The following is a 25310-nucleotide window of genomic DNA, read 5'->3' as shown; positions in this document are numbered from 1 at the left end:
TTTGTCTTAGTACCTGGGTGCCAAGAAACTGAAGTTTAATGATGTGGAGCTCCTACTTTGTGCAGAAGGCTGTAAAGGATATAGCGATGACCCAGGCCCTGTCCTGTCGATACAGTGTTCAGGAGGTGAGATGCAGCGCTAAGCTTTCCTTACATTTCATTCACATCAGTTGTGTACAGGCCCCGGCCCCGTGCTGGCGCTCGAAGAAATTCCAAACCACCCGACTTATTGCCCCTGCCTTCAGGAGGCTCGTATTACAGGGAGAGGTGCACGTGTAAGCAGCGAGTATACATCTACCCATAATTGAATAAAGCGCCTTAGGTGCAAGCCGTGTATACTGATGGTAGAGATGTAATCTCCGATTGAGGAGAGGCAGGGCCCTAGGGGAGGAGCCCTGGAACGTGGTGAAGAAAGGGTGAGCTTTGGAGTTAGCACACCAGAACTTAAGGCCTAGCTGCTCCACCACTACTTTCTTACTTTTTTTTTTTAATTTCTTACCTTGCCCTTATTTTAGATCCACGACTACTTTATTTATTTAACAATTTATTTGAGGCTGAGTCTTGCTCTGTCGCCCAGGCTGGAGTGCAGTGGCACGATCTCACTACGGCCTCTGCCACCTGGGTTCAAGCGATTCTCCTGCCTCAGCCTCCTGAGTAGCTGGGATTACAGACGTGCAATAGCATGCCCGGCGTAATTTTATTTATTTATTTTTATTTATTTATTTATTTTTGTAGACATGGGGTTTCCCCATGTTGCCCAGCCTGGCCACCACATCTTTAAGCAAATGACCTGCTATCTCTAACTTTAGCCTTCATCATACAGTGTCTCTGAGCACTCACCAGCTTCTTCATTTGGAAAACATGAGTACTAATAGCAACTTTAGAGGACTTGGGTAAGAGTTAGATAGAGTAATATACACAAAAGAGCACTGTAAACTGAAAAGCAGTGTGAAAAACTCATAGACAACAGGAAAGGACATTCAAAATTCAAAGGACAGAATAATACAAAGCTAGTAAGAATAAGATGTCTGGCCAGACACAGTGGCTCACACCTGTAATCCGAGCAATTTCGGAGGCCAAGGTGGGAGGATCACTTGAGCCCAGAAGTCCAAGACCTCTACAAAAAATTTTTAAATTAGCCACATGTGGCAGTGAGCACTTATAGGCCCAACTACTGGGGTCACTGAAGTAGGAGGATCTCCTGAACTCAGGAGGTTGAGGCTGCAGTGAGACATGATCGCACTCCAGCCTGGGTGACAGAGTGAGACTTTGTCTCAAAAATTAATTAATTAATTAATTAAATCGTGATTCTACCACTTACAAACTGTGTATGGGAACTTGGGCAAATTACTTAATCTTCTTGGGCTTTCATTCCTCCATCTGTAAAACAGGGATAGTAATAGCATCTACCTCAGTGTTATGAGGTAAAATGAGATTATGCTTGTCAGCCACTTATCAAAATGCCTATTCTATGGTAGGTACTTGTTAAAGGCAAGCTCTTATTATTTTATTCCCTACCTCACTCAATAAAACAATTTAGTGAGGTACATATTGTAGAGAAAGGAGAATTAATTGATTATGGGAATAAGGAAGGCTTCACTTCATACATACTGTGGCAGACAACAGAAGGAAATTAGAACACAGGCAGGGCATGGTGGTTCATGCCTATAACTCCAGCACTTTGAGAAGCCAAGGCAAGTGGATCACTTGAGGTCAGGGGTTCAAGAACAGCCTGGGCAATATGGTTAAACCCCGTCTCTACCAAAAATACAAAAAAATTAGCTAGGTGTGGTGGCACATGCTTATAGTCCCAGCTACTTGGGAAGCTGAGGCAGGAGGATCACTTCAGCCCAGGAAACAGAGGTTGCAGTGAGCTGAGATTGTGACACTGCACTCCAGCCTGGGGGAATAGAGCAAAATTCCATCTCCAAAAAATAAAAATTAAAAACAGAAAGAAAAGAAGGAAATTAGAACAAAAGAGAGTTGTGCTCTTTCCTCAGTCGAAGAAGGCAAAAAAAAAAAAAAAAGAGAGAGAGAGATTTGTGCTCATTGCTCAGCAAGTTGTCCCTTGAATCTGTAATTTAAAAATTTCTTTGCCCTAATGGAAAACCTGGAAATGAAATCCTCCTTCGGTCTCTCAAAATAAGGTGATGTCATGATGCAGGTAGGGCTGAATGTCCAGGATTGAGCAAAACGATGAAGCAGGAGGATCAGCAAAAGTTGGTGAGGAGCCCTCAGCCCTTCTAACCTAATGTAATGAAGAGTTAGAGGGTGATAGTGTTGGTGGTGTGGCTATTTTCTGGTTTGAGGATTTGGGGGAAAAGAGCCTTTTTACTTCTGACTTTGGAGATAGGTGAATTTGGAGTGAAAAGTGTCCGTGTTTTAAGCAAGAACTCTAGTGTCCAAGTAATTAAAAAAAAAAAAAAAAACAATTGGAGCAGAAGAAAAGCAGAATAAATGTTTTGATTTCAAGGAAGGAAACATTTAGTAGCAGAACCATACAGGAGCAGAGCTAGTGTTGGAAGGGTCAGGTCTGGTCAGAATAATTCACCTGGAGATAACTTCTAACTTGGGTTTCTGTCAAGTGGGTAGGTAAGAGGAAAAGCAAGTGGCATTGTTTATCCTGAGTCTCAGCTCTAATTATTTAACTCCCCCTCTCCTGAACTCTCACTGTCTCTCCCTTTCCTGCCAAATAAGCCCAAACTTCTTCAAAGACTCTTCCTGAGCTGGCCTGTTTTTCCTGCCTTACCCCTTCTGTTCTACTATTTATAAGGTATAATAGTTTTAAATAAACTAAATTCGTGTTTCTTGTCCAGAACTTGCCTTTGCTCATTGCCATTGCTCACATCTCAGATAATTTCCTCCCAACTGCATTCATTCTTCAAAGCTTAATTTTGATAATTTAAGCATAAAATTCTCTCAGGCTTCTCCAAACTATTACAGCACTTTATACATACTTTAATGGGACTTTTCCTATTTTGCACCATCTTATTAGACCTGGAGGCAGGATCTATGTTTTGCTTTTGTCTCTCTCTCAGCCCCTGGCCAAGTGCCTTGATCAGTAAGGTGCTCAAAAAATATTAATTGAATGAATGGCTAAAGATAAAAACTTATCAGACGAATTGAATTTATTTCAGTAGCAGACCTGGCATCTAAGGGAACGAGGAGGCTGTTTCAGCGATTCATTGATACAGTTGACTTAGCACACTGCCTCTTAGTACATTTGCATATGAGTCTCTAGAAGCACATGGTTCTCACAGTCTAGGATCTGAAGGCCTTGGAGACCAGGATGGGCCACAGGCATCTCTTTATTTTGAGGATAGGACCATGACAGGAAGAAAATTGACCAGAATTACACTAGAATTAATGGAGCTCGAAATGCATTTGGCATTCTAGACCAGCACATGGGTTTGTTTTTACCCTTTGCCTCTGCAGGATGGAACTGCAAAGGTGACCTGCATGGCTTGGTCCCAGAACATTGCCAAATTTGCTGTCTGCACAGTGGACCGAGTGGTATTGCTGTATGATGAACATGGAGAACGGAGAGAGAAATTCTCCACCAAACCAGTTGACATGAAGGTAAAGAGTATATTCATGTGTACCTTAACCTACTGATAGGGTCATACAAACCTGGAAGACCTAGTTTGCCTCCTAGCCATAGGCATAGGAAATGGGGTACCCCACCTTTTTCTTAGTATAAATCCTCAAGTCCCCTTAGGAGCACACATGTACCTTTTATTCTTTTTTCTCTTTCACGTATACTCATTACTGCTTTTTCTATTTTTTTTTTAACTTTTAGTATGGCAGGAAGAGCTATATGGTGAAGGGCATGGCTTTTTCTCCTGATTCCACTAAAATTGCCATAGGACAGACTGACAACATCATCTATGTCTACAAGATTGGAGAAGATTGGTGAGGATAGAGACTGGGAGGTGGGATGGCCCAGGAAAGAAGGGAAAGGCAAGAGAAATGCCTCTCTGGGGAGGGGAAATTAAGAGGATGAGAAGCCAAGCTTGGGTATTGAAGGCACTTTCTGGAGTCTGTTGTTGCTTTTCTACCTTCGCCTGTCCCACATGTTCTGCAATCCCATCCCTGGAGGAATCAGTCCAAGGAGGCCCTGTGAGATCCTGGAAGCCCAGAGTGATGTTGCATCTTTGTTACTGCTCCGAAGCTCCTTAGGCTCCCTCATATGCCTCCTTTCAGGGCTCCTACAGAGTAGTCAGAAACACTAGTGGGCCAGGAAGAAACCTGCTCTTTCTTCTCTTCCCTCAGCATCATTTTTGGCAATTTGTTTATGAAAGTGGTTTTAAATATGCTCCCCTGCTTTTGTTTGGCAGGGGTGACAAGAAAGTCATCTGCCACAAGTTCATCCAGACGGTAAAGTTCAGTCCAGTCCCTGGAAGCTTAGGATGAGCAAACATCTATCAATGTATCTACTTATATCTATATATATCATCTATATCAATATATCCATCTACTTATATATAAGTAGATATATTTGTATAGTAGATATAGTAGAAATGCATTTCTAGCATCTGAATCTGGACTTTTCCTACTGCAAGGACGGTGTTTCGTGGCTGCTCGTGGTCACCTGCTTTCTTCCTCAGAGCCCTGTTGTGTCCCTTCCCTATAGGGGATTGAGGTGGTGGTGTGTGGTGGGGTGTTCAAGTTGTTATAAATGTGCTGGCCCACACAGATAGGGTTATCTTTTTCATCATTTCCTTTCATGCAGAGTGCTGTCACTTGTCTGCAGTGGCCCTCAGAGTACATCATTGTCTTTGGACTGGCTGAAGGGAAGGTAAAAGAGGGAAACACAAGAGAGCGGGTGGTTGGGAAAATGGTTCTGGAGAGAGGAATATGGTTCATCCTGTTTCTGAGGATCAAGTTGTATACTGGGGAGAATGCATAGGGACCAGTTTTGTGGGATAATTTTTTCTTTTTTTCTTAGGGCCTGGTTAAATGTAAAATAGCCTGACCGTACTTGTTGTGTCCATTTTTCCATTTTCAGGTTCTTTAGCAAACACCAGAACTCATAAATCCTCTACCATCTATGGGACAGAGTCTTATGTGGTGTCCCTGACAACAAAGTGAGTAAAGAGGAGTAGTATCACAAGAGTCTGGAAGTGTTAGGAAAGCGCCGTGGGGAAGTCTGGACTGCAAGACCATAGTATGAAAGGCAGGAGAACTGGTGGCAGGAACCACAGACAGGGCTGTGTTCGACAGAGAAAGGGGCTTTCTTGGTGAGATAGAATAATCTCTTCCTGTATTTCTATCCTTTCTCCTTTTTTAGTTGCTCTGGGAAAGAAATTCTCTCTGGTCATGCAGATGGTACCGCTGTTAGGTATTTCTTTTTGATGATGAAGGCTCTGGAGAGTCACAGGTATGAATAAAGAATGTTGTGGGAGGCTGACATGGGTGGATCACTTGAGTCCAGGAGTTTGAGACCAACCTGGGCAACACAGTGAAACCCTGTCTCTAACAGAAAAAAAAAAATTATATATATATATATGCAAGTCTATATATAAGAAAACATGTGTGTGTGTGTGTATATATATATATAAATTAGTCAGATGTGGTGGCATGGTCCTATAGTCCCAGCTAATTAGGATGCTAGAGTGGGGGGATCACTTGAGTCCAGGAGGTTGAGGCTGCAGTGAGCTGAAATAGCACCACTGCACTACAGCTTGAGTGACAGAACAAGACCCTGTCAAAAAAAAGAAAAGAGAGATGCTGTAGGATAGGGGATAAGGAAATTCCAGGAACCCTCCTAGAGGAGGCTGGACTTCTAAGGCATTTGGATTGAGGAACAGGGAGGAGGTTAAAGGAATGAGGCCTCAGGGACAGAGAAGAAGTTGGATGTGGCCACCAAGAGGATTTGTGTTTAGGAGCCTGGAGCTTACTGATTATAAGAAGGGATGGCTCAGGTGCAAGGGACCTTCAGACAAAGGGAAATAAAAACTCTTAGGGGAATGAAAAGTGAAAATTATTCCTATTTACATAAAATATATATAATATATATTTATATATGTAAATTTATAGAGAAAAGAGTTAACAGTTTACTCTGGAGAGGCGAAAGGAAAAAGGGGATAAAAAGGAAACTTTCATGTTTTACTCCATGTAATTCTGTATTGTTTGAATTATTTATATTAAGAATTACTTGTGGGCTGGGCACGGTGGCACACGCTTGTACTCCCAGCACTATGGGAGGCCAAGGCAGGTTGATCACCTGAGGTCAAGAGTTCAAGACCAGCCTGACTAACAAAGATGAAATCCCATCTCTACTAAACACAAAAAATTAGCTGGCATAGTAGGACATGCCTGTAATCCCAGCTATTTGGGAGGCTGAGGCAGGAGAATCACTTCAACCCGGGAGGCAGAGGTTCAGTGAGCCAATATCGTGCCATTGCACTCCAGCCTGTGCAACAAGAGCAAAACTCCATATCAAAAAAAATAATAATTTCTTGTATGGGCCGGGCACGGTAGCTCACTCCTGTAACCCCAGCATGTTGGGAGGCCGAGGCAGTTGGATCATCTGAGGTCAGGAGTTCGACACCAGCCTGGCCAACATGGTGAAACCCTGTCTCTTTTAAAAATACAAAAAGTAGCCAAGTGTGGTGGCATGCACCTGGAATCCCAGCTATTCTGGAGGCTGAGGCATGAGAATTACTTGAACCTGGCCGGCAGACATTGCAATGAGCTGAGATTGTGCCATTGCACTCCAACCTGGGCAACAGAGTGAGACTCCATTTCAAAAAAAAAAAACAAGACTTGTATGATAATTAAATTTAACCCTCCTTAAAAAAAGAAGCCCTATGCTCTTTGTGGGCCTAGACAGTGTTGGTTAATGTGTAGGACATCTCCTTTTCGGAGGAGCTTTACCAGGTGTGTATTAAAAATTTCCAATACACAAGCATTTTGAGGTTTTCTAGAGAACAAGGTCAACAAGCATCTGTATAGGGGTGTGTATGTGTGCGTGTGTGTGTGTGTGTGTGTGTGTGACAGTTTGCGAAGAGTTCATGGTTAGGATGTGTTGGGATGGGAAAATGTTGGGAGAAAGACTTCTGCAGGGTATGATGGTCAGAGTGAATGTATCAGGTGTTGAGAGTGAGAAATTATTTCTGGGGTGGAGTCTTCAGAGAGTGATTGAAACCTTCTCCTTCTGTCTGTCTTAGGGGAAGTTGGTTAACTACCCGTGTCCACCCTATGCCTTGGCATGGGCAACCAATAGCATCATGGCTGCAGGCTGTGATAGGAGGATTATAGCCTATGGAAAAGAAGGCCACGTGCTACAAAGTTTTGATTATACCCGTGACCCTCAGGAGCGGGAGTTCACCACAGCTGTAGCAAGTCCTGGTGGCCAGTCTGTTGTGCTAGGAAGCTATGACAGGTGAGTCCCCTTTCCAGTTTTATCTTCGACCTACTTACCCTGTGAACACTCCCTGCTTTATGCTTTAGCCAAATTATTCTGAGCCAGAGTGGGAGACTGGACAAAAATCGAGTGTCTGTTGAAAGAGATTCTCAGATTGTAATTCATGCGCTTTCCTCTTCCTGCTCCCACCATCCATGGGTGTGCAGGCAGTTCCAGATGTCCTGTGCTCTTGTTTTGTCTCTGTGCCTCTCCCTGCACTTCCACAGCAGAATTCATCTCTATTTTCTGTTTCCATTGCCCGCTTTGAGACTGCTTAGAGTTTCTCACATCATATTACAGTTTGTTGTTTGCATCTATCTGGTTAAATCAGAGTCCTTGAGAAGGGGGCTTGTTATTCATCCTTTTATCTCCAGTGCCTAGACTAGCATCTGTATGCTAAATATATTCAAGATATGCTCTTGATTTGGCTCTCTTTAAGTCTGCTATTGGTGTATAGGAAAAAAAAAAAAAAAAAGATATGCTCAGATGTTTGGTGAATGAGTGAATGAATGATGGAGCAGCAGATAAACAGCAATGTCCCAGGTCTCATCACTTCTCTGGCGTGTGTTTAACCCCAGCTTTGTCAGTCCTGTCTTTCTATCCCCTTCAATCTTATGTCTCCTCGTGTTCTGTTCCTTCTTCACTGCCTCCTACCATTTATCTCCTTGTTGCATATTTTTTCTCCTAATAGCTCATTTTTCTCACCTACTTGTTTCATATTTTTTGCTCTTAACAGCTTATTTTTCTCACCTGCCCTGATCTTTTTGTTTTCTCTGCTCCCCTCACTCTTATTCTGTTTTAGTTTTGCCTTGATTTTCCCAGCTTACTTCCTGTGCACCTTTGTGTCCCCTCCTGCTAGGCTGCCTAGCTTGTGTGTTCTTTTTATTTCCTTTCTTTTCTGATATAGCAAGACTAATATCCTTTGGTTATCAGCTCATTTGCACCCTTTAGCTCAGCCTCAATCTCTTCTAAAAGCCACATACTTTATTTCAGGCTTCGGGTGTTCAACTGGAGCCCTTAAAGAAGCATCTGGGAAGAGGCAAAGCCCAGGCAGATTGCCAGTTTATACACCATCACTGCCTTGGCCTGGAAGTGGATGTCTCACGGCTCTGTGTGGTGTGTTACTAGTAATCCCTTTCTGGATCGGTGACTTTCACCAAATTAGAAAATAATCCTGCCTTATCCTACAGCACTCTCCCTGATACTAGAGAATCTCCTCTTTCCTTTTGACCCTAACCTAAAATTCTGGTGTTAAAGGCAGGAAGAAGAAATTCATACTTTATTGGAGGTCACAAAAGGAACAAAAATTGTGTGTAGGCAGGGCTAATTTCTCCCTTTTATCCCATTAATATGTGATGCCCTTGAGTCCAATGATTGTAGCCCGTTTCCTTTTGGTACTTCCAAAAACTGCCAGCTCTTTTACTGCCAACCGTTCTCTAGACTCTAGAGCCTAGGTGTTGAGGATGTCTGTGGATACTCTCCCCATGCCAGTGTACTATGTGTGTGACCTTTAATGCTGTCACTTTCCCTTCCAGGGCACACTGTGTGGTGGGTGGAATAGTTTGACTGCTGCCTCCGAAGGAGCATTTACAAGAACAAGTTTGAGCTGACATATGTGGGACCTAGCCAGGTAAGCAGGATGGTAGCCTACTGCACTGAGACCTTGCATGGCTTATTCATCCTGATACATATCTAACATTTCCCTGTCTTCTGGCCACAGCCATAGTGTCAAATTTAATCTTCGTCCCTCTGGAAGAGCTGTTCTGGGCAACAGAATATGTCAGGGCAACACCGTGGTATCTTTCCTGCTGTGGTTCCTGCAGTTTATTGTAAGAAAAGTTTTAACCACTGGGCTTAATGTGTGCAGAGATTGCCACTTACGCCTTCCTGGTTTAAAACTTTACTGCCTACACACTGTCAACTGGGCAGTTTGATAAACAGGATTATAAATGTGAACTCTGTTGTTTTAAGGCCTCTGAGCTTATTTATTTGATGTTGCAAGCTAATTTCTCAGTTCCTGAGCCCACTTTTCTCTTTTTTCTACCTCTGTCCTTTCATTTATTATACAATGGTTTCTTCATTCTTTTGTTCTTTCCAGAAACATGTATTTATTCTCTACTATGTGTCAGCAGTGTTAGGCATTGGGATTATACAGATAATTATCTGTAAGACACTGTCCCTTGGATCAAGGAGATCATTAAAACAGAGGACACAGACATATCAAAAAATAATATTAGCCAGATGCAGTGGCACATGTCTGTAGTCTCAGCTACTCAGGAGGTGGAGGCAGGCAGATTGCTTGAACCCAGGAGTTCAAGGCCAGCCTAAGCAACATAGTGAGACCCTGTCAGTCAGTCAATCGATCAATATGTATACTGTGATCAGTGATATGTAAGGTTCATACCAAGACTATGAAAACATAGAGTGATTGGTTTTACCCAGTGGAACTTTCAGAATGACATAAATTATAAGCATCAAAATGGATAACATAGGAAAGCATTTCATAAATAGTAAATCCCCATATAAACGTAAGGTACCATTACTATCAACAATATCCTAGGCTGAGGGAGGAACAAGATATTAGCTTTGTTTAGACTGTGGAGGTGGGCGAAGGGCATGGTTGTTCACCCTTCTTTTGGTCTGGGGAAGCCTAAGGGGCTCAGACTTGTCCTTTACCAAGGTGATTGTGAAGAACCTGTCATCGGGAACCCGAGTGGTGCTCAAGTCCCACTATGGCTATGAGGTGGAAGAGGTGAAAATCCTGGGAAAGGAGCGTTACTTGGTGGCCCACACGTCAGACACACTGCTGCTGGGGGACCTGAACACTAATCGCCTTAGTGAGGTAGGAAACAAAACTGAGGGTAAGGGTGGGGAATCGGGCATCTTGGCTTAATACATGTGGGGACCCAAAATCCCTAGGGGTAAGATCTCCATGTGAAGGTTCAACATTCTGGTGTAGGGAACCTTGTTTCAGGGAAGGAGACCCAGGAGGTTTACAGTTCCAGAGTATGAATCACCATCTTTGGACTGTTTTGATGCCATCTCTCAGAAACATCTCTCTGGTTCCTCTCAGGGACCAAAGCAAATTCTGATACAGCACCTCTTTTGTGTAGTGCCAAAGCCTCCCTAAATATGGGCCTTCTGCTTCCCAACCTGCTATTCTTTTGGCGTTGTCTTGGGTAAGTATCCACATTGCTTCTTAAGTCTTTTCCTTTACAGATAGCCTGGCAGGGATCCGGTGGCAATGAGAAGTATTTCTTTGAAATGAGAATGTGAGTAGAGCTTGATTCACCATCACCATCTCCATAAGCCTCCTTCTAGCTTCTGTGTCATAAAGATGGCAAGTTGCAAGGGATAGGGAAACAGCAGATAAAAAAATGGGAGGATGAAATTGTCAGGGTAAGAGAACAAGGAGAAAAGTGGGAGTCACCTTGAACTGACAGTATACCTTGCACATCTGTTTTTCTTCATGTAGCCTTTCCACCATAGAACAACTCCATTTTTCCCAGGTATGCATGATCTTCAATGCCGGAGAGCTAACCCTGGTGGACTATGGGAATAATGACACCTTGGGTTCTGTACGCACTGAATTCATGAACCCCCACCTCATCAGGTAAGCTCACAAGATTTTCTGAATCCCTGAAACCCAAAAAATTCCTTTTGGACTCCTAAGTTCTGTATCCTCCAGTTAATCTAAAAGCTTCAGCCAGGCATGGTGGCTCATGCCTATGATCCCAGAACTTTGGGAGGCTGAGGCAAGCAGATTACTTGAGTCCAGGAGTTCAAGACCAGCCTGGGCAACATGGTAAAATCCCCTCTCTACTAAAAATACAAAAAATTATCCAGGCATGTTGGCACACGCCTGTAGTCCCAGCTACTGAGGAGGCTGAAGTGGGAGAATCACCTGGAGCCTGGGAAGTCAAGATCACGACTGTAGTGAGCCGTGATCACACCACTGCACTCCAGCTGGGGCAACCAAATAAATAAATAAAAGCTTCATCCCATGTGGTACTTCAGAGCCTTTAATAAACATCCCAACTACCTAAGCCCATTTTGCCTTACCTCACCCTTCATGTTTCAGTGTTCGTATTAATGAGCGGTGTCAGCGAGGAACGGAAGATCATAAGAAATTGACTTACCTTGTTGATATTAAGAGTATTGCTATAGGTGAGTGAGACTCTCTCATAATTTTAATAACAAAATAGATGTTTATATCACACTTTTATACCACAGGATTGTGTTCAGTGGGGAATGCAGGAATCTGAGAAGCAGCAGGTAAATAGTAACCCCACACGTGCAGTGGATATATGAAATGTTTAAGTCTATATGTATACAACTGTACCTAGATACCTAGATATAAATACAAAGGTGCAGGCCCAGCGCAGTTGCTCATGCTCGTAATCCCAGCACTTTGGAAGGGCAAAGCAGGAGGATCATTTGAGCCCAGTAGTTGAAGGCTGCAGTGAGCTATGATTGTGCCACTGCACTCCAGCCTAGATGATGGAGTAAGACCCCGTCTCTTCAAACAAAAAGAAAGCAACAAAAAAACCCAAACGTCTATATAATTATTCATGTTCTCTGGACATATATCTTAGGGTTAGCAAATTGTGAGTGGTAGAGAAGACCTATTAAATTTATGAATTTTCCTGTTTAGAGTTCATAGAATCATAGACTGTTAGAACTGGAAGAGGTCTTATTTTTTTGTATAGTTTATCATTAGTAACTAATAATGATAGAAACTTTATTTGCATTTCACAAATATTCACATTTATAAATCTTATATGTTAATATTTGTATTGTGAAATGTTTCAAGCATAAAAGTAATATAGAGAATAGCATTACCTATACAATGTAGCTGTTGAAAATGGAGCTCTGGGCCAGGCACAGTGGCTCATGCCTGTAATCCCAGCGCTTCGGGAGGCTGAGGCAGGCGGATTGCTTGAGCTCAAGAGTTTGAGACCAGTCTAGGCAACATAGTGAGACCTTGTCTTTATTTTTAAAAAAAGAATAGGGCTCTGGAGTCATACCATCCCACTTCTCTACCTGTGTGATCTTAAGAACTTACTTCATCTTTCTATATCCTAATTTCCTCATCTACAAAGTAGGGATAAAAATAGTACTACTTCATATGAAATACACTTCTTATGCCTGGAATATAGTAAGCACTTAATAAATGTTAACTATTAATAATAATGATATTTTGCTTGCTTTGGCAGCACACGTATTAAAATCGGAATGATAAAGAGAAGATTAGCATGGCCCCGTACAAGAATGACACACAAATTTATGAAGCTTTCCACTTAAAATCAGTTTTTTAAAAACGATAGTATCACTTGTTTATCCATACCCAGTTCTGTCAAATCCTAACATTTTGTTATATTTACCTTGAATCATTTTATATCTTCTCTGTTATCGATGGGAATTTAAGTTGCTGATTTTTCACTATTACAGTGATTCAGTTCTCCAAGCTCCGTATCTAGAATGGAATTGCTAAATCATAGAGGAGCTGTGTCTTCAACTTCACTAAATATTTCCAAAACACTTTTCTCCAAAGAAGTTATACCAATTTATATTCCCACCAGCAGTTAAGAGTTTCTATTGTCTGACATCCTCTGTAATACTTGAAATTGCCTGAGTTCATAATTTGGCTTAAACATGATATACATAAAATTGTATCTCATGGAGAGAGATCCAAGATGGCTGATGATTAGCAGCTCGGGCATGTACCTTCCAGTGAAAGCGCAAAGAACGAGAGGACGCCACACTTTCAGACGAATATTTGTTGCTCACGGACCAGGAGATTCCCAGTGGAGGAGCCCCACGGGTCGCCAGGGCGACTCTTGTGGCCGGCGTGGTGGTTTTGCTGGTGCCTTAGCACGCCAGTTCTTGGTGCAGAGTCCGGAGATTCCCGGGCAGAAAAGCACCATCAATCTTAACACCACTGTTTTGGCCGGCTCAGTGGATTGCTCAGATCTCGGCGCAGGGAATCAACAAGTTGGACGTCAGAGACCCAGTTAGAAAGCCGGTAATTATAAAGACGACAGACGGACAAATATATAATGAAGGGAAGAAACCAGCGTAAAAAGGTAGAGAATACTCAAAATCAGAATGCCTCTCCCTCTACAGGGGATTGCAATTCCTCATCAGTAATGGAACAAGGCTTAATAGATTACACGTGTGTTCCAATAACAGAAGCAGGTTTCAAAAGGTGGGTGATAAGAAACTTCTGTGAATTAAAAGAACTTGTTCTAACCCAATGCAAAGAAACTAAGAACCTTGAAAAAAGGTTTGACGAACTGTTAACGAGAATGGACAATTTAGAGAAGAATATAAGTGAATTGATGGAGCTGAAAAACACAACACGAGAACTTCGCAAAGCATGCACAAGTTTAAACAGTCGAATTGATCAAGCAGAAGGAAGGACATCAGAAGTCGAGGACCAGCTCAGTGAAATGAAACGAGAAGACAAGAATGCAGAAAAAAGGATGAAAAAGAATGAGCAAAGTCTCCAGGAAATATGGGACTATGTGAAAAGACCTAATTTACGTTTGATAGGTGTACCTGAATGTGATGAAGAGAATGAATCCAAGTTGGAAAATACTCTTCAGGATATCATTCAGGAAAATTTTCCCAACCTGGCAAGGCAGGGTAATATTCAACTCCAGGTAATACAGAGAACACCACAAAGATATTCTTCAAGAAGACCAACCCCAAGGCACATAATCGCCAGATTTATTAGGGTTGAAATGAAGGAGAAAATACTAAGGGCAGCCAGAGAGAAAGGTCAGGTTACCCATAAAGGGAAACCTATCAGACTTACAGCAGATCTCTCAGCAGAAACCCTACAAGCCAGACAAGAGTGGGGACCAATATTTAACATCCTTAAAGAAAAGAACTTTCAACCCAGAATTTCCTATCCAGCGAAACTAAACTTTATGAGCGAAGGAAAAATTAAATCTTTTGCGAACAAACAAGTACTTAGAGAGTTCACCACCACCAGGCCTGCTTTACAAGAGCTTCTGAAAGAAGCACTATACATATAAAGGAACAACCAATATCAGCCTTTCCAAAAATATATCAAAAAGCAAAGAACTTTAACACAATAAAAAATTTACATCAACTAATGGGCAAAACAGCCAGCTAGCATCAAACGCCGGTATTAAACCTATATATATTTTAATTGGATAAAAAGCCAAAACCCATCGGTATGCTGCATCCGGGCCCATCTTACATGCAACAATACACAAAGACTCAGAGAGAAGGAGGAAGATTTACCAACCAGAGAGTAAAAATAAACTAATAAACAAAAAGCAGGAGATGCAATTCTCGCCTCTGATAAAGTAGACTTTAAAGCAACAAAGAACAAAAGAGGCGAGGAATGACATTACATAATGGCAAAAGGATCAATGTAACAAGAAGAGCTAACGATTCTATAGATCAACGAGGTAGAAAATTAACAAGGATATTCAGAACTTGAACTCAGACCCGGAACAAGTAAACTTAATAAACATTTATAGAACTCTCCACTTCAAATACACAAAACATACATTACCACCTCACACCTATTCCAAAGGTGACTATATAATTGGAAGTAAATCACTCCTCAGTAATCGCATAGCATTTCATAGGTTTAAATTAAATATTGGTTGGCTGTTTGTTTGTTATCTTCTTCCCTTATTCCTTCCTGACTACATCATTAAGTATAATTATCAGTATAAAAGAGCTTTTCAATGCCCATTACTAAATTGCATTCTAGCCTGGGCAAGAAAGCAATACTCCCATTCTCTCTCCCTCTTTCTTTTCCTTCTCCCTCCTCCCCATTCTCTCTCTCTCTTTCTCTTCCTTTTTCCTCCTTCCTATTCTCTCTCTCAAAAAAAAAAAGAAAAGCATACAAAATCTAGAGACACACTGTAAAAAAAAAAAAAAAAAACTCAGTGGCAAGAATAAAATCACTTGCTTAATTGAGAAAGTGATAACATCTATTTAATTTATCTCAGGATAGCTTGATTCTGAAACAGTTTTAAGAAAGTAAAGTTTAGATCAACTACAAGTAGGTACTCTAACAGGATGGAAATTTTCCTTTGATTTTCTTTCTAGGACGTAGCAACAGCTGGCTGCCTGATTTTACTTTGAGCACAGTGGCAAAGCATTGATAATCACTTAGGCAGAACACATTCACATAAAATTTACCTGCCTTGCACACACACACAAAATCACCCGGGCAGTGAAATAAATTCTGAGCATTTAAAAAAAAAAAAAAAAAAAAAAAAATTGTATCTCATTATATTAATTTCATGTGTAATACTTAATGAACATTTATATTGCTAGTTCCTATCTCTTACCCATTTTTAAAATCAGAGTGTGTCTTCCTTATTGATTTGAAGGAATTCTTTGCATATGTTTGTATAGACTTTGGTAGTTATTTGCATTGCAGATTTTTTTGTTTGTTTGTTTTTGAGAGGGAGTCTCGCTCTGTCGCCCAGGCTGGAGTGCAATGGCGCGCTCTCGGCTCACCGCAACCTCTGTCTCCCGGGTTTGAGCAATTCTTCTCCCTCAGCCTCCTGAGTAGCTGGAATTACACGTACGCGCCCCCATGCCCAGCTAATTTTTTGTATTTTTAGGTAGAGACAGGGTTTCACCATGTTGGCCAGGCTGGTCTTGAACCCCTGACTTTGTGATCCACCCACCTCAGCCTCCCAAAGTGCTGGAATTACAGGCGTGAGCCATTACACCCAGCCAAGACTTTAACTTTCATCTCTTTCCCTGTATCATTGTTTACTGGTATTTTGGTTCTAATCTTTTGTCCCCAAAGTTAGGCATGATTATTTTATTTTATTTGAGACGGAGTCTCTCTGTCACCAAGGCTGGGGTGCAGTGGCGTGATCTGGGTTCACTGCAACCTCTGCCTTCCAGGTTCAAGGGATTTTCCTGCCTCAGCCTCCCAAGTAGCTGGTATTACAGGTGCCCACCACTATGCTTGACCAATTTTTGTATTTTTATTAGAGACAGGGTTTTGCCATGTTGGCCAGGCTGGTCTTGAACTCCTGACCTTAGGTGATCCACCTGCCTTGACCTCCCATAGAGCTGGGATTACAGGCGTGAGCCACTGAGTCCTGCCTGGTTATTTTATAAGACAGAATTCATTTCGATTTACCATCATGGTACCAGTTCCTTTGTTTACCTTTTCTTTTTGCAATGCCAGTCTTCCCTCTGGAATGACTTTTCCTCTTCTTGGAGAATATTACTGAGAAGTTTTTTGTTTCTGTTTTTTTTTTTTTTTTTTTTTGAGATGGAGTTTCGCTCTTGTTACCCAGGCTGGAGTGCAATGGCGCGATCTCGGCTCACCGCAACCTCCGCCTCCTGGGTTCAAGCAATTCTCCTGCCTCAGCCTCCCGTGTAGCTGGGATTACAGGCACGCACCACCATGCCCAGCTAATTTTTGTATTTTTTAGTAGAGACGGGGTTTCACCGTGTTGACCAGGATGATCTTGATCTGTTGACCTCGTGATCCACCCGCCTCGGCCTCCCAAAGTGCTGGGATTATAGGTATGAGCCACCACGCCCGGCTGTTTCTGTTTTTTGAGACAGGGTCTTACTCTGTTGCCCAGGCTGGAGTGCAGTGGCATGATCTTGGCTCATTGCAACCTCTACCTCCCACCAGCAGTTAAGAGTTTCCAGGTTCAAGTGGTTCTCCCACCTCAGCCTCCCAAGTAGCGGGGATTACAGGCATGTGCCACCACCCCTGGCTAATTTTTGTACTTTTAATAGAGATGGGTTTCATCATGTTGGCCAGGCTGGTCTCAAACTCCTGACCTCAAGTGACCCACCCCCACTTAGTCTCCCAAAGTGAACCACGGCACCCAGACTTATTGAAGTTTCTTCAGTGAAGGATGGTAAATTCTCAGTTTTTGATTATCTGAAAATGTTTTTATTTAGCCTTTATTCTAAAAAGATGCTTGGACTCAGTACCCAGTTCTAGATTGACAGTTAATTTTTCTTAATTTGTAAATGTTGTCTCATTAATTGATTTCCATTGCTGTTGTGAGAAATTTAACAGCAGCCATTTCTGTACAGGTGATCTGTTTTTTTTTCTTTGGTTTCTTTTAAAGTCTTCTATTTTAGGCCTGGGCACAGTGGCTTACACTGTAATTCCAGCACTTTGGGAGGCAGATATGGGTGGATCACTTGAGGCTAGGAGTTTGAGACCAGCCCGGCCAACATGAAGTAACCCTGTCTCTACTAAAAATAACAAAAATTAGCCGGGCATGGTGGTGCGTGTCTGTAATCTCACCTACTCAGGAGGCTGAGGCATGAGAATCACTCGAACCTGGGAGGCAGAGGTTGCAGTGAGCCAAAATTGTACCACTCCACTCCAGCCTGAGTGAAAGAGTGAGACCCTGTCTCAGAAAAAAAAAAATTCTCTTTTTCTCAGATGTTTTGAAGTTTCACTATGATGTGTCTAGATATAAAATTTTCACATTTATCCTGCTTAGTATAGATTGTGTTCCTGTGTTTATGAATACACATATTTTCATCACTCTTGGAAGTTTCTTAGTCATTATCTCTTTGAACATTGCTTCTCCTCAGCCATTCTCTAGGCTCTTCATCAGAACTCAAGTTAAGCAAATGTTAGATTTCTTGTTTTGCATTTTTAACTTCTCTTTCATACTTACTTTCTTTCTTCCTGCTCCATGCTCTATTCTGGATAATTACTTTTTTCTTTTTTTTGGAGACAGGGTCTCGCTCTGTTGTCCCATGCTGGAATGCAGTGGCGTGATCTTAGCTCACAGTAGCCTTGACCTCCCGGGCTCAAGCTATCCTCCTATCTCAGCCGGCTGAGTACCTGGGACTACAGGTGTATGATACTACGCCCAGCTTCCCTCCCCCGCCCAATTTTCTGTAAAGATATGTTCTCAGTATGTTTCCCAGGCTGGTCTAAAACTCCTGGGCTCAAGCAATCTTCCCGCCTCAGCCTCCCAAAGTGCTGGGATTACAGCCATGAGCCACTGCATCTGGCCTCTGGGTAATTTCTCTAGATCTATTTTGATTCATTAATTTGCTTTTCATCATTGTCTAATCTGCTATTTAAACTGTCTATTGAGTTTTTTACCTCAAACATTAAATTTTTCTTTATTTGATTTCTCCAGTCTGTCTGGCCATATGGATAATTTCTTATTCCTTGCTTAATTTTTCATTTCATCTTTTAAGATATTTAGGTATTTCATAAATAATCATTTTATAGTCCATAACTAAGCTTTTTAAAACCAAACAAAACAAAAAACAGGGTCTCAGTCTGTCATCCAGGCTGTGCAGTGGCATGATCACAGCTCACTGCAGGCTCAAACTCCTGGGCTCAAATTATCCTCTCACCTCAGCCTCCTGAGTAGCTGAGACTACCAGTACATGCAACCACACCTGGCTAATTCCTTTTTTTTTTTTTTTTTCCAGTAGAGATGAGGTCTCGCTATGTTGCCCAGGCTGGTCTTGAACTCCTGAGCTCAAGTGATCCTCCCACCTTGGTCTCGCAAAGTGCTGGGATTACAGGCATGAGCCACTGAGCCCAGCCTTTGACTGTTATTTTTAGTATCTGAAATTCTTGAAGGTCTAAAACTGTTGTTTATAGTTACTACTTATTCTTTCCTAGTGGTTTGTTTCCTTGTATTTTTTTTTTTAAATTGTGAGCTCAAGTTACTTTGAATGTATTCTTTTGGAATCCTGAGGGCCTAAGATGGATATGTTCTCCTCCAGTGATGATTCGGTCTTTCTTCTGCAGGAATCAGGCATATTAATGATCTGTAACCATTACTTTTGTTGCCTTTACTAAAGAGTGGGTCCCAGGTTTAATAAAGGATTCTCAAATTCAGCCTCCCCATCCTGCTGGAGGGCCTGAGGTTTATTCTCCTGACGCTCCATTTGCATTCAGGACAACTGTACCTTTCCCATTTGCTCACTTTCCTGTTTTTCTTGCTCAGGATTTTGCTTATTGACCTTTTTCTTTCTGCCTGTCTTTTTTTGAGAGAGAAGGGTAGGATATGGGTAGGGAACATTCTTAGTGATTTCTTCAAGTAAGCCCAAGCAATGCATTAAAAAGTATGTTCCAGGTTCAAGTTGTATTTTAACAAGAGAACCCTTAAGAATATCTACTCTTATGGTACTGCTGGAAAAAGCAGAAGTGGATGCCACACTTTGAACCTCTAGGAATTGGTGCTGTCATGGTTAGGAGCATACTTTTACCCAAGGATATCGCTACAAATAAAGTATTTTTTTTATGCTTGAGAGAGACTAAAATGTTAGGAAAATCAGGGCCGCTGTGACTCTTGAACACTGGGTTGGATAGTGGTGGGTCTGTTCTACGATTGATTCAGTGGAAACCAAGCTGAAATTGGGGTGGGGTTGGGGGATGCACTTTTACAGGGTGATGTTATAGGTCTGGAGCGGGGCGGGGGAAAGACCGAGGTGATGGTGATGGAAGGTGTGACTACTGTTGCCTGCACACTGGATGAAGGCCTCATCGAGTTTGGAACAGCCATTGATGATGGCAGCTACACCAGGTGAGAGGCTGGCCAATAACCAGTGAGGTGGTGGGAGAGTCTGATTCTGAGAGGGGAGGACCTGGGGCGGGGTGTAAAACTGGCCAAAACTGATAAGGATCCAGTGATCCTGGGAGGAGATGAGACAAAAATGGCCCTTGCCCCTTCCCTTGCCTTATCACCAGTCTTCTGCTGTGTCTTCCTGACTTGTCCCTCATTCCTTTTGCTTTGCTTCCTTCCCTTTCCAGGGCAATGGCCTTCTTAGAGACTCTGGAAATGACCCCAGAAACAGAGGCAATGTGGAAAACCTTGAGTAAACTGGTGCTAGAGGCAAGGCAACTACACATTGCGGAGAGGTGAGGTGTAGAACAGAGGTCCAGGCAGCTAGGAGGGATGCATGAGTACTTTCCCTGTGGGCTGCTCCAACCCAGTGTTAAGGCACTGCTTCCCCTCCCACTGCCAGCAAATAACATAGAGCCTTTCTGCATTACAATATTCCAAATACTCTCCCATCCTAGATTATAAGGGTATGTCTTGACCAGGCACAGTGGCTGACGCCTGTAATCCTAGCACTTTAAGAGGCCGAGGCAGGGGGATCACTTGATCCAGGAGTTTGAGACCAGACTGGCCAACATGGTGAAACCCCAACTCTACTAAAAATACAAAAATTAGCCGGGTAGGGTGGTGTGCACCTGTGGTCTCAGCTACTCAGCAGGCTGAGGCACAGGAATCGCTTGAAACCAGGAGGCACAGGTTGCAGTGAGCTGAGGTCATACCACTGCACTCCAGCCTGGGTGACAGAGTGAGACCTTATCTCAAAGAGAAAAAAGGTCAAAAAACAAGAGTATATCTTCTGTTGTTTTTACTGCCCCTTCTTGTAATTAGGTTTCCCTTAACATGTTTTACTAATCATACCCTTCAACCCATGCATATGTGTATAATCCACGTTTAGTATCGGAGTATAGTTAATAGGACAAACTTGGGACTCCAGACTCCTTGAGTTCAAATCTTGGTTCCAATTACCAACTTGTATTACCTTAGAGAGGTTATTTGACTTTCCACACCTTGGCTTCTTTATTTTCTCTGTGTAGAATAGGGATAATAATAGTATTTACCTCATATGATGATAAAGAAGATGGTAAGGATATTGGTGGTGAAGGAGTGATGAGAGAATCTGTGCAAAGTGCTCAATAAATGTCACCTGCTGCCATTTTGGCTGGGAATCATCCTTGATCCCATTTTCCCCATACTTCCCACATGTAGATAGATGATCAGCAAGTCCTAAGGACTCTCTTCAAAACACATCCTGATGTCTCCATCCTAGCGCAGACCACTGCCATCTCCCACCTGCAATATTGCACAGCCTCTTAATTAGTCTTACTGATACTGTTTCTTGTAGCCCTACCATCTGTTCATTTCAGAGCAGCTGAGGTAATTTTTTTAAACATAGATTGTGTCTTTTTCATGACTGGAACCTTCCAATAGCTTACTCTTTTACTTGGTATGAAACCCAAACTCCTTGTGTGGCCTTAACCCTGAAGTTTTTTGGCGTCTGCTTCCTTCTCATGCCAGCCCCCTACTTGCCCATTAGTCTCCAACCACACTGGCCTCCTTCGGGCTCTGTGAGCGTGCCAAGCTCGTACCTGCTATAGGGCCTTTACACTAGCTGTTCCCTCTCAGGAATGACTTTTCCCCATCCTGCCACGACTGGCTTTGTCTTGTATTCAGGTCTCAGCTCAAATCAGTTCGTCAGAGAGATCTTCTCCAACTACCAAATTAAGTGGTCCCTTCAGTCACTATCTGTAACAGGGGTGCCCAATCTTTCGGCTTCCCTGGGCCACATTGGAAGAAGAATTATCTTGGGCCACACATAAAATACACTAACACTAATGATAGCTGATGAGCTTAAAAAAAAAGAAAAAGAATAAAAAGAAAATCTCATGAGGTTTATGAATTTGTGTTGGGCCACATTCAAAGCCACCTTGGGCCATGGGTTGAACAAGCTTGATCTATAATATTACATTATTTTATTTTTTATTATCTCTACTTTTACTAATTATTTCTCTCCACTAGAATGCACGTTCTCTGAGAGCAAGGCCTTCATCTTCCCTTTTCTGCTGTCTCCAGTGACAAGCACACTGCCTGGCACATCATAGATGCACATCAATTTGTATTTGCTGGACCAATGAATTAATGACGATTCCGTAATAATAATATATTAATGTCTTTGCTTCCATGCCGTAGGTGCTTTTGTGCTTTGGGCCAAGTACCAAAAGCTCGATTCCTGCATGAGACCAATGAGACTGCAGATCAAGTATCCCAGGAACATGCAAGTATTATGTTCCTGATTCATTCCGTCTCCCAAACTGATTTCTCGTAGTATTCGGCCCCATGATTTCTAGCTTTCCAGCCATTCCTAGTTTCCTTTACCCTGCCCACCCCACCTCTACCCTCCAGTCAGACCATGTCATAATTGCTGCTAAACCTCAAACCTTTAAGCTCCATGAAGTGTTGTACCTTCCCAAGTCTTTTATTTTCTACATCCTTCTGGCCTTCCAGTCTCAGCCCTCACAGACAGAACGGCAGCACCTGCAGAAAAACCAGAACCTCCTTTTCCCCACAGGGCGGAGAAGGGACAGCCTTTTATCAGGTCCGAGCACGTCTAGCCATGCTGGAAAGAACCACAAACTGGCTGAAGTGATCTTTTTGGAACAGGTAACAGGAAAAGAGGGACAGGATGAGAGGGTGGGTGATATGAGGTAAAAAGAGGGAAAAGGGGGTGCAAACTCAAGGGAGGAAAGTGTGCTGGTGATCTAGGTTTCCAAAGGTTTGGGGGAAACTTTCAGAGAGGTTTATATAGTTAATTTCACCCTTTCCTCAATTTCCTCCTCTTGTGTTAGTCCTTACTTTTCTAGACAAACTTCCTTCTTGGGCCTTTGATTACTTCTTTGTTTCATAAGCAGTCTGCTACCTCCCCTCTAGTCCAGAGCCTGTCTTTGCAATTCTTGTGCATAGGGGTAGATCCAGGTTTTGTTTGTGGCTGGAAGCTTATACAATTTGAGGAACTCTCTTTAAGAACAGTTGCCTTAGGCTGGGCCTGGTGGCTCACACCAGTAATCCCAGCACTTTGGGAGTCTGAGGCAGGTGGATCACATGAGGTCAGGAATTCAAGACCAGCCTGGCCAACACGGTGAAACCCCGTCTCTACTAAAAATAAAAAATAAAAAAATTAGCCAGGTATGGTGGCACATGCCTGCATGTAATCCCAGGTACTTGGGAGGCTGAGGCGGGAGAATCGCTTGAGCCTAGGAAGCAGAGGTTGCAGTGAGCCGAGGTGGCACCCCTGCCTTCCAGCCTGGGAGACAGAGCAAGACTACATCTCAAAAACAAAGAACAGTTGCCTTGGAAAGGGCCTGTGTAAATAAGGAACCCTGAAGCTTAAGCTTTTTTTAGTTTCCCTGTATTTTCGCTGGTCTAGTAGTTAAAAGGTAAGGTTTTTGGTCCTCATGTGCTGGCATCTTAGCCAGGCTGAGGAGAACTTGCTGCTTTCTGATCCTCATATCCTTCTGTCATCCTCTCTGCTCTGGCTGTTTCCCCTAGAACACTGTGGAGGAGGCCATGGGCATGTACCAGGAGCTACACCGTTCAGATGAGTGTATTGTTGTGGCTGAAGCCAAGGTACCTGTTTTGACTTCTCCACAGTTGTTCAGAATTTGGTTCTGCCAATTTCAAAAACCTTCTTTTGTCAAGGAGGCCATAGAAAGCAGAACAGGGTTGGGGCTTGGACTTGGTATGGTGAGGAGTTAGGATACTGCTGACCCAGGAGGATTTCCCTTGTTACAGAGGGATTGGAGAAGCATGGGAGGCACAAGGGTAGGAAGGAGGATGTGACTTCTAGTTCTCTGCGTATCCAGGGGCACCCAGCCCTGGAGAATCTACGCCGGAGTTATTACCAGTGGCTGATGGACACACAGCAGAAGGAGCGAGCAGGTGAACTACAGGAGAGCCAAGGAGATGGGCTAGCAGCCATCAGCCTCTACCTCAAAGCTGGGCTCCCTGCCAAAGCTGCTCAGCTGGTGCTGTCCCGAGAGGAACTGCTAGCCAACACAGAGCTGGTAGAACACATCACTGCAGCCCTTATCAAGGGGAACTCTACGAAAGGGTATGCTCACTTCCACTTCCTAGCCCTTATCTCCAGATCTCAGGACCCTTCTCCCATCCAGAGGAGTCTCAGGGCACAGAGCGCTTCCTGACTGCTAGTGTTCCCTTGTTTTTGGAGCTAATACTTGATTCTTTGTGTTGTAGGGGTACCATAGTAATGTGGTATGTGTTAACAGGCAGGTGATCTCTTTGAGAAGATTCACAATCCACAGCAGGCCCTGGAGTGCTGCCGTAAAGGGAACACATTCATGAAAGGTACTAGCCACCTATAAGCCATCCTTTACTGTTGTAGACTCTTGCCCATCTGTCTCTCCAGCACCTCTTGGTGCATGTGTTCAGGTTGCCTGGCTCCAGTTCTGCATTTCTCCCCTCTCACCACCCCTTCTCACTCCATGCTTCATCTCCCTGTCCTACCTTTTTCCTGAGGTCCACCCCTGGAAGTCTGGGCTGAGCACCTTTTCTCTCCCTGGCAGTGGTAGAGCTGGCTTGATTGGCCTTCCCAGTGGAGGTGGTGAAACTAGAGGAGGCATGGGGGGACCACCTGGTGCAGCAGAAGCAGCTTGATGCAGCCATTAATCACTACATTGAAGCCAGGTATGGGAGTATGGGAGTGTAAAGGACATTTGGGTGTGAAGTGAGGGGCAGTGGAGCCAGTAAGGACACCGAGGCTGAAAAGAAGAGATCTCAAAATGTAGGTGGAAGTGTGCTTAAGGGGTCCCTTTACCTCTGTTCATCTTCATCTTTCAGCCTACATATTTGTATCTTTCTCAGCTTTGCCAGGTGCTCCATTAAGGCAATTGAGGCAGCCCTGGGTGCCCGCCAGTGGAAGAAGACAATTTATATATTAGATCTACAGGACCGGAACACTGCGTCGAAATACTATCCTCTCGTGCCCAACACTATGCATCTCTGCAGGAGTATGAGGTGAGGGAGAGTCCTTTCCGCAGCATGAGGTGGTGCAGTAGAGGATAACAGTGAGAGAACCCAAAACAGGAAGTGGAGGCCAGTTCACCTGATCCTTCTTTCTGGGCCCCAGATAGCATCACCACCTTGAATGAGAAAAGAACAGTTCACTTTCCCAGTTTCATTCCAGCGTGACACAGATACCTCCCTTCACCCCAGATATATAAAGTGAGTCTCTAGCTCTGTTCCAGCCAGCATGAGTGATTCTTCATGAATAACTCTAACACAGTTACAATATAAAATTGCTTT

At 43.1% G+C, this 25310-nt stretch overlaps 1 protein-coding gene and 1 non-coding gene across 2 annotated transcripts in view; both read left to right on the top strand.

Annotated features, from left to right (window-relative positions):
- Positions 1-2195: 2195 nt before the first annotated feature.
- The window catches only part of LOC105717933 (intraflagellar transport protein 172 homolog), a 54600-nt gene continuing 31485 nt past the window's right edge, over positions 2196-25310 (top strand). Inside the window, 26 exon segments of the mRNA XM_064363773.1 lie at positions 2196-2222; positions 3435-3578; positions 3799-3911; positions 4337-4376; positions 4732-4797; positions 7172-7386; positions 8401-8498; positions 8501-8523; positions 8943-8958; positions 8961-9037; positions 10088-10249; positions 10627-10679; positions 10883-11020; positions 11489-11574; positions 15867-15943; positions 19822-19958; positions 20186-20293; positions 22182-22266; positions 22561-22609; positions 22612-22652; positions 23538-23615; positions 23852-24077; positions 24080-24099; positions 24275-24353; positions 24572-24692; positions 24870-25022. Coding sequence (XP_064219843.1) covers positions 2196-2222; positions 3435-3578; positions 3799-3911; positions 4337-4376; positions 4732-4797; positions 7172-7386; positions 8401-8498; positions 8501-8523; positions 8943-8958; positions 8961-9037; positions 10088-10249; positions 10627-10679; positions 10883-11020; positions 11489-11574; positions 15867-15943; positions 19822-19958; positions 20186-20293; positions 22182-22266; positions 22561-22609; positions 22612-22652; positions 23538-23615; positions 23852-24077; positions 24080-24099; positions 24275-24353; positions 24572-24692; positions 24870-25022 — 2432 coding nt within the window.
- LOC135269784 (U6 spliceosomal RNA) lies at positions 12612-12713 on the top strand. Its single transcript, XR_010338042.1, has one exon. It is a non-coding gene; the product is annotated as a U6 spliceosomal RNA (small nuclear RNA).

Source organism: Aotus nancymaae, unplaced genomic scaffold (assembly GCF_030222135.1).
Source record: "Aotus nancymaae isolate 86718 unplaced genomic scaffold, 86718_ANA_hifiasm-v0.15.2.pri h1tg000057l, whole genome shotgun sequence".
NCBI classification, from domain to species: Eukaryota; Metazoa; Chordata; class Mammalia; order Primates; family Aotidae; genus Aotus; species Aotus nancymaae.
This window is presented reverse-complemented; position numbering and strand designations above follow the sequence as displayed.